Raw genomic sequence first — 13,320 nt, 5'->3', positions numbered from 1 at the left:
GTGTCTATCTTAACTATTAATTGAAGTATTAAAAAACTGTTTTCTGATTTCTTTGTAGGCTCTTTATGAAAATAAACATTTCGATTAGTTCCTAATATTTCTAAATATATTGCTATAAGGACAATTGCTTCTTAATTAATTTTCATCTTTGAAATATTATCTGTAATATAATAGGTAATATATCTATTATGCTTAGCATGTGATAGGCATTATTTTAAATACTGTGTGTGTATGTTTTTTGTTTATTTATTACTACAAATTTATAAGACAGGTAAGCTATATTACTCCTATTTTAGAGATGAGGAAACTGGGAAGTTAACTCGCCTGACATTACAAAGCAGAAAGAGCCGAATTTGTAACCCCAGGGGTCTAGCTCTAGATTCTATGCCTTCAATCTTTAAGTAAACTGCTTTTCAAAGGCATGTTTCATAAAAATGGTTTCTATACTTAATGTGACTTTTTAAATTTTATGTTTTTTTGTGAGACAAGAAATGAATATTTCATTCACGATTAGTAAAATATACACAAATAATTCTTCTAAAAGAAATCAGAGAAATGTAATTATACTTTAGAAAATATAAGAATTTCCCCATGGCTTTAATATCTTTTTGTGAATTATTTGGTATTTTGTTATGAATGATTCTACAAAGAGTAAGTAACTCTCAGGAGAGATTGGATTGTTGGAACACTAGAAAAGAGATTAGAATTGGTGTTCAAATTTGGAGTTTTGTTGTCATCTGATTGTAGAGATGATCATAAAGCTTATCAATCCATCAGCAATGCAATCTCAGTGCTATTGACGCTCAATTTAGGAAGCGACTATAAACTATGACTTCTTCAGAAAAATTACATAGTCACGCACAAGCAAAATTCTCCTTAGAACAAATTTTATGGCATTTAGAAACCGATTTCCTTTGTATAAACGGCATATTAAAAAGCAACTTTTGAAATAAGTTTGCTTTTTCTATTTAAAAATTAATGCCTGTCAATGTTAAAAAAATAAATACATAATAAGTAAACTTTAATTCTTTTCACAACCAGATTTCAAAGAGTGATTATGTTTAGCTTAAATAAAAGCTGAAATTGCATTGCGATCTTAAATAAGTCACTGGGCATAGCATTTTTGATATACAATTTCTTCACGTTATTTGATTTAATGGAATAGTACTTCCGTAATATAAGTAGCTAAGTTGGTGGTATCAGTATGTATTACTAGCATTAGTCGAGTAAGCAGCAGATAAGATTTAACTGTCCATAATGTGCTTTCATTGTCTTGTGAAAAGGATATTGCCACCCCCATTTCACAAGTTTTAAAGTTAGATAGATTAATAACTTGCAAGAGTCTTTACAGGGATAACTTGTGGATTCTGGAAAACACCACAAATTTCTATGGTTTTGTTTTAGTTTTTTGTTTTCTTTTTAGAAAAATAAAATTCACATCTTCAGTGCCTATCATATGCCTGGGACTACACTGGGTGCTTTACATACACTATTTCAGACTCATGAGAATTAGTATTTTCACTATTATGAAAAATGAGCCTTTCACAATTAAAGAGACTTGCCACCAACCACAGCTGGTAAATTCCAGAGCCTGGATCTGGGGTGAGTGTCAGCTTCCCCTGGGCTCGTGTTCCTTGGTACACCTCTCGCCAGGTGTACCAAGACCAAAAGCCTTGACGATTCTTTCCCCTTTGCAATTTCTCAGGGTTGTTTATGCAATTGCTAATTTTGAGAAATTAGAGAACTTTGTTCTCCTGAACCAAGAGAAGGCTTGCTTATATCTTGCTATAAAATCAGTGGATCCCCCAAACTCAGTGTTCCACAGCTGTGGCACAGACCCACAGTGAATGTTAGATCTGTCTGGCCTGTTGCATTGTTCCACTGAGATGGAGGACAAGGGAGGAGTAAGGTAAATATGCTGATGCTCGTGCTGCTTGCTTGCAGTGGGTGATAGATTCCTTCGTCTCTGACCCAGGAGTCTGTGACCTCTGTCAGCACCTATTAAATAAAAAATGGGCTAACTTCATAAGTAGAGTAAAATCAATATCTAACTTGAAAATCTGGAGTCATGTTTCTGGCCCCAAAGCCGTTACTTAAAAAGTACTTCATTTAAAAATTATCAATATAATGCATGTGTATTATTTTAACAGTTCAAACAGTTATGTTAAACATATAAAAAACAGTTGTACCTTTGCCTTACCCATCCTACTTCCATTTTTAACTCCTCAAAGGCAGCCTTTCTTTAGTTATTTGTCTAAGATTTATATTCATATGTCTAAATTGCTATAATATTATGCTCAATTTTTTAAATTTGTAAAATTTCTATTAATTTCCCACAAGGGAAAATTAGAATTAATTTCTCTTTATGCCATGCTCCATGTACACTGAACTCTCCCACTGTACTCAAAATTTAGTTATATAAACATTTATAGTTAAATTAATAATCGGTATTCATGTGTTATGAATATGTAATTATTCTTCATGGTTAAGCTTAGTAGTTTGCTACAATTATAGCTCTTGGCACAACCTCCTTGAGATTTTTCTGTCATGCTTTCTGCCTAGTTCAAAAGGTAAAAAGGTAGCCCCTTGTCTAAAGTACATGGATGAGAAAATCAGGAATAGAAGGTTCACTGTTTCTACAGAGTTTAAATCAATTCTTTTTCTTTAATCTCTTTTCTAGCCTCCACTTTCTGAAGTCCTAGCTGCCTCACATTTCTGAAAGTTTGAGGATGTTGTTTTCTCTCTTTTGGGTTTCTCCACTTTGACTTAGGTTTTGGCTATCTTTGTCTGTTATGTCAGTTTTCACAAGTGCATAGATTTTTCAAGCTTCCTAAAATATGTTGTCATCATCATCTGTTGCTGTCTTCTTTTTCATTACTTCCATCCTCCTGTGTGTTAATGCCATTTTATTCCTGATTCGATTTATTTCTTTGTTTTAGTGAGTTTTAGGAGAAAGCACAGATAAATGGATAAGTACAATAGGTCAGGTTTGCCAGGACATTCCGCTTCTTTCTTTAAACAATCCGTAAAGCCAGAACTCTAATGAAACATCCCAAATGCTCCATTTGTAAATTGAATGAGGTTTTTTTTTCCTAGCACAACTTTTGTTAACAAAGAAACTGTATGCCAGTTGAAGATTTCAAAGTCCTGTGAGATTTCCAAAAACAACTCACAAACAACAAGTTTAGTCTTTGGTGTGAGCCAGGATATAGCAAACAAAAACTGGGAGCTGAGAAGCATCATCTGTTTCATCCAAATTCATACCAAAAAGATGGAAGTGCAATTCCAAATTATTCCATAACTTTCCTCAAAATATTAGAAGACATGTGAGAAATTCATGATGGATGGCACCATTTTCCAATTCCAATAAAACTCAATATAAACAACTAAATATCCATAATCATATGGAACACATATTGCATTTTAATTCTATCAGTGGAAATATTCTAGACATTATAACTGCAAAATAATTATTCCATGATAACTGGTGATATATTCTTGCAATCTATGCCACCCAAAATCTCTCTGAAATGAAACAGTGCCTTATAAAAACTAAATCATACCTTTCACAAAGTTAATTTTAAAATTAGCAGGAAAAAAATTAAACTTGCTTTATTTGCACCCTGTCATGGATTTCCTGCTGTGTATCATGATCCCGCAACAAAGAGGGCTCAAAGGTCATGACTTCACATTGAGCTTCTGTCACAAAATATATGTATTTAATTCATAAGTCTTTCTGAAAAATCCAAACAATACAAAATCACATATAGTAAAATCTACAGTTCACATTTATTTCTACCCAAATTCAGCTAATCATCTCCACAGTTGGTTATTTTCTACCAATCCTTGCGCGTGGATTTACATGTGTATTTTTACACACATGCTTACATATGTAGAGTGTTTTAAGTAAAAATGAACATAAAACATTTCTCTTAAAAATATATTTCTGCAGACTTTATAATGAGTATACTTAGGTCTATCTCCTGCAGAATATTTCATGATATGGGACTATCACTGCATTCCGCCTTGTTCTTATCAAATACATAGGGCCTAGTTGTTCCCGTTTCAGTGGTGCAGTGGGCATCTCTCTCTTGTAAACACATGAACACATAGGTAATGTAAATTCTCGGAAGTAGAATTGTTGAACAACTTTTATATTTTTATATATCATAACAAATCATCTTTCGAAAGAGTTAATACAAAGTCATATGCCCAAAGAAAGGGTATTAGACAACACTAATGTTAACAGTCTGTGACTTTACGACAATTTATTTTAAAAAGTTTATTTGTTATTTATTTCCCCCATATCAATGTTATAATTTTTGCTTCAACTGTCAAATATAATTTTGAAACTCAAGATGAGAAGAAAAGTCTATTATTATATTTATTCATATTTTTGCCGTTTCCTTTCTACCTTCTAATGTTCCAATGTTCCTTCTTCTACTGTTTCCTTTCTGTTTGGAAAACTTCCTTAGTTAGACTTTCAAGATAGATCTGCTTGTGACAAATTCGCTTAATTTTCCTTTACCCAAGAATGTCTCGATTCTCCTTTCATTCCTAAAGGATATTTTCAGCGGGTACAAGATTCTGGGATGACAATTCCTTTCTTTCAGCACTTAAATGTGTCACTTCTTTCTGGCCTGCAGGACTTCTGATGAGAGATCTGCTGTCATTCTAACTGTTTTCTCCTATTGGTAAGATGTTGTTATTCTCTGGATGCTTTCTAAATTTTTATTTAGTTTTTATAATTTATGCATGATGTGACTTGGTATAAATTAGGCTTCTGTTGGGACTTTTTTGTCTGCACCTCTTGATGTATCTAGGTTGTTGGTGTCTTCATTTCCAAGTCTGGGATACATGAAGGAAAAAGAAAATTCCACAAACTGACCTCCAAGTTGTTTCTCAAGTTCCAAGGTTCTTAGTCAGTCTATTTCCTTACATCTACCATAGGAAGTCTCCTTAAGTTTGTTATATATATACATATATATATACACATAGAGAGAGAGAGTCTTTGGTTTTTAGTTGTACTTAGCAGAAGAAATGGGGAAAACTATGTCTGCTCCATCTTACACTATCTTTTGAGACATATGCTTTCTAGTAATTTTCCATAAAGGTTCAAGATTCTCTTGCTTAGACCTGGGATTCACCATTAAGTTATTTGTTTCTGTGGGAGCACAGGGTTTAAATAATGATGAGACCAGAAATCTTCCTTTATGTCTTATGTAGCAATTAATTATTCAGGATCATATTAACACATATTAGTTTTCAGAAATCTAAAAAAAAGTGTCACTTTACGGTAGGGTGGTGTTACCTTGCCACTCTTAGAAAATAATAAATGTATTAAAAAGAAAGTTGTTCACATAAAATAGGAAAATATGAGAAACATACATTGAGATGAAGAGAATAGCATTATTTATAAAATCACTTTGTAGAAAAGTTTTTTAAATCACTAAGATTAAATTTTCATCTTTGTTATTTCTCATACTATTACCTGGTAAAAATAGCAACTATCCCTGATATTGGGCAGATAAATTCAAAATCAAATATCCCCATGCTCAATGAGGAAAAAAGTTAACAAAAGGAAATAGAGAGATAATATATAAAGAGTTAATATTTAGCCTAAAGCCTCAGTATTAAGTTTACCTTGATGTCTTTCCAAACACGTTACAGATGATACAAATATTTTTTAAACAATTGCCTTTGCTATAAATTGAATATATTTTATAAATAAATGTCTAACAAATGTACTGTATACCTGAAACTAATATAAAATTTAAAAATATATATGTTTTATATATTTTTTCAGGACCATTCTGGTCCTGATTTCCTGTTGTTATTGTTGTTTAATTTAAATAAATGAATTAAATAACTGTGGAAGATTTAAGATAATCATTTTATTTTAGAATATATCTAAGTAAAAAGCCATTTACTGAATTTATACCTGTTTGATATTTAATGAACAGTCAAAGTTGAATGAGTTCTAAAGTTCAACTGTCAAGAAATTTTATTTTTATTATTTATATTTTGATATTAATTATCATTATGTTTTAGTATTAGTTTTATTTATTTATTTAATTTTTTTTATGGTAACTTTGCTTAACAAAATCCAGTAAGTTTCAGGTGTTCAATTTAGCAGTAAGGCATATATATATATATACATTTACACTGTATATTCACCTCCCACAGTTAGATTTCTTTCTGTCACCACATATTTGATCCACTTTACCCAATCTACCTGCCCCTTCCCCACTCCCCACTACTCTCTGCTTAATATTAGTTTTAAAAGACTACATGGTCTTCTGAGACATGTGTACTAAATAACTAAAATGTAAATAAGATTTTTCTAAAATGATGACCAGAGAAGTTCAAGGAGATCTAAAAATATATATATACCTGACAAAAAATTTATGGGAAATGGATCCCAGGCAAGTAAATCTAAGTATTTCTTTACCTATGAATATTTAAAGGAGTATGAATGCATAAAATATAATCACAATGTATGATTATATGATTATATAACCTTCCATTCAATTTGCTTTTAAACCACCTATCAACTTTTGTCAATGTTAACAACCTGGGCCACTTGTTTAAAAATTGGATTTCCAAGAATTTCTCACACAGTTCCCAGATCTGGAAGATAGGGACAGTTATTGTTGATTAGACATATTTGAGAAATAATACATTAAAGGAACTCAGATGGAACAATGAAAGCACTTACTCAAAAATTTTAAAACACTCACTAAAATCAAACAAAAAAACATACTTTTTCATTAAAATCGGGAGTTTGAGTCTAAGACTCACCTTATTGAATAAAGAACATTTCCATTCTTGAAAATTCTTAACAATTTGTTGTCTGTAGTAACTTCATGAAAGTTGGCACCCTTTTCATTGGCAAAGAACAAATCAGGTTTCCAAATGGAGTCCAACATGGAAGGGTCTAGGTCTAAAGAGTCATCAGGATATTCACTATATGCAAGGCGAGGATCATTCCATTTCTGACGAAGAAAGATATTCACTCTGTAATCCTATGATAAAAGAAGAAAAGGAAAAAAAAAAACCTGTGCTTTAAAAAGTTGAGAATCTTATGTGCTATTCTTTGGGATCCTCTGAATTATAACAGAAGCCACTGACATCCTTGTGAGCTTTCCATCCTCCACAATCCTTACTCATTACAAGGGTCATTTTAGTCCTGAGGCTTTGCTCATGTTTTTAGTGATCTAAATGCCTCCAAAGAAAAGGTCACAGAAGATCAAAATTTTATCATGCATATATTTTGCCGCCCATTGAAATTTTACCTCCTGCTTTGTCAGAATAAAATATTTGGTTGCTATTAGAAACTTAGAGTAAAATATTTTCAGTTTTGCGTTTACTTTCTAGAACCATTTCTTTTAGTAGATATCTAAGAGCATCCAAAATGCATTTAGTTAAATTTTCTTGAAAGCTGTCTGTTTTACAAAAAATGATCATATATACTTATTTATAAAGAAGACACACATTTTCATGTTTAATATAGTATGTAAGATCTTTAAAATAGATGAATTGGGAAAAATAAAAGTTGATTTTGTAATAATAAAAGAATCAGAAAGAAACATTATTGCCAGTAATTCTTTAAGAAGATTTGGCTAATGAGATTTCCCAATTTGATCTTTCATAGTTTAGTTAAAGAGTCAATGATTTCAGCCAAATTCTTGTTCACAATTTCCAGACTAATGTACAAAATGACAAAGATTGGATAGCTGGGTGTATATGTGGTATTTCTACACAGTATATGAATATAAGCACTACCTATGATTTTATAAACACAATTTTCCCCTCAGATGCTTTTGAAATAAGCAAATAGATTAAACACATAGATTTCATTATAAGCATGAATAAAGTAAACATTTTAAGAAAGCTTTATTTGCATGGAAAATAGCCAGGGCTGGAGATGTTCAGAGAAATTGAACACCAGTTTTCATCTATTTTATTATTCCATTAATATCAAATTATAAGTCATCAGAATATAGTAACCAAATAATCACAAAGAATACTTCCATAATATCAGACTTGGTAGATGGCTTATTTTGCAGGTAGGTCAAATTCAGAGTTTGTAGTGAATGTTACAAAATCTTGATCATTATATGTGCCCTGAGACACCTATCTTCTCATTGAAACTGAGGTTATGCACCAGACATTTTCTGCTTGCTAGGTGTCTCATTTATCTTTCAAAGTGCCAATGGAGCAGAAGTCACTTCATTTTTTTTTTTTTTTAATTACAAAGCTCGTGATAACATGGAAATCTCAGCCACAAGGATCTCTAGAAGTTGTAAATGAGGATAAATGAACAAGCTTCTATCTGCCAAGAACAGGCCAACATTTCCTAGCCTAGAGTTCAGAGCACCATGAAGCAGACCTCCATGGTTAGTGGCCAGTTTTTGTGTCCCTCGCTGTTCTGTTGTCTGTGCCTTGGCCTCATGTACTACCAAGGGGATTGGTGATCAGACTAAAGTCAGTTTCTCTCTGCCTTACCTATAGGAGAAGGCTGTTATAACAATATCTGCCAGGAAAGATAACTGACTAGCAAAAAATTTCCTTTGGAACTGATTCTTAAGATATAGTTTAAAAATTTAAGTATTTTTCTGCTGTAAATAATTTATTGATTGAGAACACTGCAGCTTTTCCCCCTACTGTGAGGCCAAAATAAAAAAGTGCTTTTAATCTGCAATATATGTAATAAAATTTGGTTGACTCTCTATCTTTATGTTATTGGTTTAGTGATAAACTTCATAAACACGATCTCAGATCCTCCAGAAACACTTTTTGATCTAAGAGTGAACTAAAAAAAAGACATCGAGTATCCTTCGGTTTCTGTTTCTCAATCACACAAAGAAAATATCATCTGTCACCTGTCATGGAGGCCAAATGTTATCCTACATCCATTGTGCTCTTTCTGTCAATAACCACAAATATCTCTGTTTTCCTAGTTTAGGTATTTGGTTTAGGGCCATGGTCCAAAGCAAAACTCAAAAATGACCATCCCCTGAAAACCTAGAAACTTAAATTTTAACAGTCCTTATAGTTTGGGTTTTGATCTGCTTGCAAACAAACATTGTGCTGAGAAGATTCTCTATTACATAACCAAATTCAGCATTCCAAAAATAACTTTTTAAGGCTGATTCCTCATAGCCAAGGTATCCCATTATACCTAGCAACCAATTATATTAATTATTTTAGAATCCTGATTGTTTGTGAAAATGTGCAAAGGAATAGGTAAATAAATAAAATGACATAGCCAAATAATATCACCCTAAAGAAATCCTTGTAACTTGATTTGAATTAACTTGCTTATTATAGAAGACCATGGACTGAAAGAAATAACTTTGCAAATCAGAAACAAATGAATGCACATGCAGCATATGCAAAAAAAAAAATGTTTTAAATGGACTTACTAAAACCAGTTTAAAAATTCAATGACTCCTAGACTATACATAAAAGAAAAAGGAATTGTTTTATTAACGTAATTTTCCCTGTTCATCTGGGCTATACTTCTTCAAGGGTGAAAATGGAGAATGGTTTAATGTGATTTAAAAAAAAAGAAAAGACAATAATAAACATGAAATAATATATACTGAGAGTGAAATCAATATTTATATTTCACATTTCTAAAACCTAGATATGTATTGAACTTATTCATAATTTTTATAAAGCAGTTTAATTAACATTTTCATGGAATCGTAAAATTTTAGGAAAGAGATATTAATGACCTCTAGAATCATAAGATAACACATTTGTGTTCTTTTAAGCCACACATTTGTGGTAATTTGCTACAGCAGCAGCAGGAAACTGATACATTTGTCTTTTTTAACGGATTTAGGTACATTTTCATTCTCACATTTTGAAGAAATTCCTGAAGAATAAATTATTTTTGTCAGTCACTCTAGAGAGTAGAGCATTTAAAGCAAAACTCACTGGATTCATGGAAAAATAACTCAGAATTCTTTCTGTTTTTAGGAATCCTAATCAGAGATCCTGGCTAATGTCAAAACGATCAGAAAATAACTTTCCTTTCTCAAAGAAATAAAGACAAAATGCAAATTCCGTGACAATTATTTTGCTGGTTTAGTTTTATAAGATTTTTTCATTCAGAAAGACTGCACAACATAGGTTCCCATGCATCACAAAGTGCAGAACTCTAATGCTCAGTGGTGGAATAATTGCGCCTAATGTCATGTCCATAATATCCCCCGCCTTGCCTGCACCATCTGCTCTATGAACCCCACCCCAGGAAGGGTGGTCGTCTGGGACTGCCGATTCTGAAATAATGGCCCATCGGGAAAGTGCCTTTCAGTTCTCAGTCACTAAACCAACAGGGGGAAAAGCCATTTTATAAGAACTATTTAGAGGCTCAGAAAGGTTATTTTGAATCTCTCCTTGACTTCTTCATTATCCATATGTTTAATTATTCTCTAGGAAAGGGCAGAATTATTTTTAAATTTTGAAAAAAAAAAATTAAGGAAACCTAATTATGTACCAATTCGGGAAACAAAAAGTTAAGCATTTCCAAGAATTAAACTAGACTCTCAAAAATACGTAGAAAATAAAATATGAAAATATCTATCCCATTTTTCAGAATTTCACAGGTTTTTTTCTTATAATAACAGTATTTAAAGAAAATATTAGTTATTGAAATGTACATAATTTCTCAGGATTGGGCAGAACAGAAATGTGTTTAGTCAATGAAATAACTCTCTTTGTCTCCTTTAGTAACTTGTTTAAATATAAGATTTGTTTTAGTCCGTTCAGGCTGCTATAACAAAATACCATGGGCCAGGAGCTTATAAACAACAAACATTTAGTACTCACTGTTCTAGAATCTGGAAATTTGAGATTAGGGTACCAGTACAGGAACGAGGGTCCTCTTCCAGGTTGCAGACTTCTCATTTTATGTGCAAATCGCAGAAGATGCTAAGGGGCTCTATGAAGCTTCTTTATAAGAGGACTGACTAATCCCATTCATGAGGGTTCCAACCCTCATAACTCAAACACCTCCCAAAGGATCCACCTACTAATACCATCACCTTTGGGGGGTTAAGATTTCAACATATGAATTGCAGGGAAGATGAACATGAACAAACGCCAGCAAGATTGAAAATTAAACCATTAGCAAAAACAATAAAAAGCTATACAGCTGACCCTTAAATGGCTTAGGGATGTGGGGCATCTACCCCAGCAGTTGAAAATCCAGGTATAAGTTTTGACTCCTTCAAAACTTAACTACAGTCTACAGCCATGCTATCCTGAACAAGCCCCATCTCATCTGATCTCGGAAGCTAAGTAGGGTTCGGCCTAGTTAGTACTTGGATGGGAGGCCACCTAGGAAGACCAGGTGCTGTAAGCATAAAAAATAAGAGATTGTAAGCTGACAAGGTCCTTGCAATTTGTGAGGTCAACCAAAGGTTGCCTGGCCTAAATAAATAAATAAGCAAACGAATCTATACTAGATCCTGTTTAAAAAAAAAAAAAAGGATAATGATAATTTGGAGAGAAAACAATGTCAAAAATTTAACTGCAGTCAGCCCTTTGCATCCATGGGTTTTGTTTGCATCCTCAGATTCAAGCAACCACAGGTTGAAAACAGTATTTTCCATCTGTGGTTGGGAATCTGCTGCTGGGAAACTGCGGCTGGGAATGTGAAAATACTTTTTTTGATCCTCCTGTGGTTGAACCTACGGATGCGGAAATCCGGGATGTGATGCGAAGGGCCAGTTTTATTGAAAAAACCTGCGTTTAAGTGGACCCGAACGCAGTTCAAGCCAGTGGTATTCAAGGGTCAACTCCGTGCCATTCAGAACAATGCTCAGTGCTTACACTCCAAGGTAAGAATTTCAGGAGAGGTAAACTTAGTTCGTGGGAACATCATTCCAGAAGTCAGTAGAAATTTATTCCAGCTAATATGGTTAATAAGTTTGGGTGTGCTTGACTTTAGAGGTAAAGACCCGCGCAGAGCCAATACTTCCAGTAGCGGCTTCCTTTCAAATGAAAATAGTAACTGATGTTACTCTTTGGTTGTAAGGTACCCAGTTATTTTTGCCTTGATATGCTCACAGCAGTGCTCCGCCAAGACCCCGTTTACCTAGCGGCACCCTTCTGCCTCCAACCCTCACTTCTTGCCTTCCTACTCAATTCCTCTTTGTCTGCAAATTGTATGCCCAACTCTCGGCCTTCTCACAAACTGGGCTAGACAGCCCAGCAGAATGTTTTTCTCTCTTTCACAGCAAGTTACGCAAACATACTCTTAGATAGGAGGGAAAAATGACAATTTCCGGCCTCATATTTCTGCCATGTTAGTTGCTAAACTTTTTTTCCCCCAATTTTTCTCTTAGATTCTTTTTTCAAATTAAATTTGTTAGGGTGACTTTGGTTAATAAAATTTTATAGGTTTTGGGTGTACAATTCTGTAATACTTCATCTGTATTGCTTTGTGTTCACCATCCAAAGTTAAATTTCCTTCTGTCAGCATGTATTTGACCCCTTTACCCTTATCTCCCTTCCCCTTTCTCCCCTTCTTTCACTCCATTTTGTATTATACAAGTAGAAAAAGAAAGTTGATATATTTCTTCTGGTTTAGGCAACATAGACATGGAAATTCTGTTACTACTACTACTACTTAGATTTGTGACCCAAAATTTTTAACATTCATATCCAACATAGTGTGCTCACTATGATTTCATTTCTACTTAATGTTAATCACACAATCTGCATGTTAAAATGAACATAGCCATTTATTCATAGCGCTTATTAATTTGCAGTGTGTATATTTAATGATGTGAGCAATGATCCACCTATTATTATTTATTTTGGGGACTTCCTTTAAACAGTTCTTGTTCCACTGCTGGAATATGTGACTTGGAACATAAAAAGATAGAAGTCTTTTGGAAAGTGAACTATTATTTAGTCTTCAGAACATCCTATTTTCAGTCAACACTGTAAAAGCTCTTCAAATCAAGCAAGAAATTCTAAGAATCCTCTAACAAAAAAAACTTTCCTGAAGATAGCTCAGAGATATTTCACATTTTAAAGGACAGGTAATTGCACCACAAAATAATTTTTTGAAGATCTTCCAATTAGTATGTTTCCTGGAATGTCTGATATAAACTATGTTCTATTTTATTGTATGTTTTTTTTTCTTTAATTTAAATTTAATTTAAATTGTGGTCAAATATATATACACATATATATATACATATATATACACATACACACACACACACACACACACACAACATTTACCATTAGTGACATTTAGTATGTTCACAATATTGTGTAACTATCAACACTGTC

The 13,320-nt window shown here is 33.1% G+C and overlaps 1 protein-coding gene and 1 pseudogene across 2 annotated transcripts in view; one reads left to right on the top strand and one right to left on the bottom strand.

The window, feature by feature from the left end:
• GLRA3 (glycine receptor alpha 3) overlaps nucleotides 1-13,320 on the bottom strand; it is a 131,833-nt gene that overhangs the window by 61,283 nt on the left and 57,230 nt on the right. For both annotated transcript variants that reach the window (XM_039876344.1, XM_039876345.1), the window contains exon 4: nucleotides 6,802-7,025. In XM_039876344.1, the coding sequence (XP_039732278.1) occupies nucleotides 6,802-7,025 (224 nt within the window). The remainder of the gene's footprint in view (nucleotides 1-6,801; nucleotides 7,026-13,320) is intronic.
• LOC120613622 (uncharacterized) lies at nucleotides 11,259-11,377 on the top strand (annotated as a pseudogene).

The sequence above is a fragment of the Pteropus medius genome, unplaced genomic scaffold (assembly GCF_902729225.1).
Source record: "Pteropus medius unplaced genomic scaffold, Ma_sr-lr_union100, whole genome shotgun sequence".
NCBI lineage: Eukaryota > Metazoa > Chordata > Mammalia > Chiroptera > Pteropodidae > Pteropus > Pteropus medius.
The sequence above is the reverse complement of the archived record's forward strand: the minus strand, read 5'-3'. Positions and strand labels throughout refer to the sequence as shown.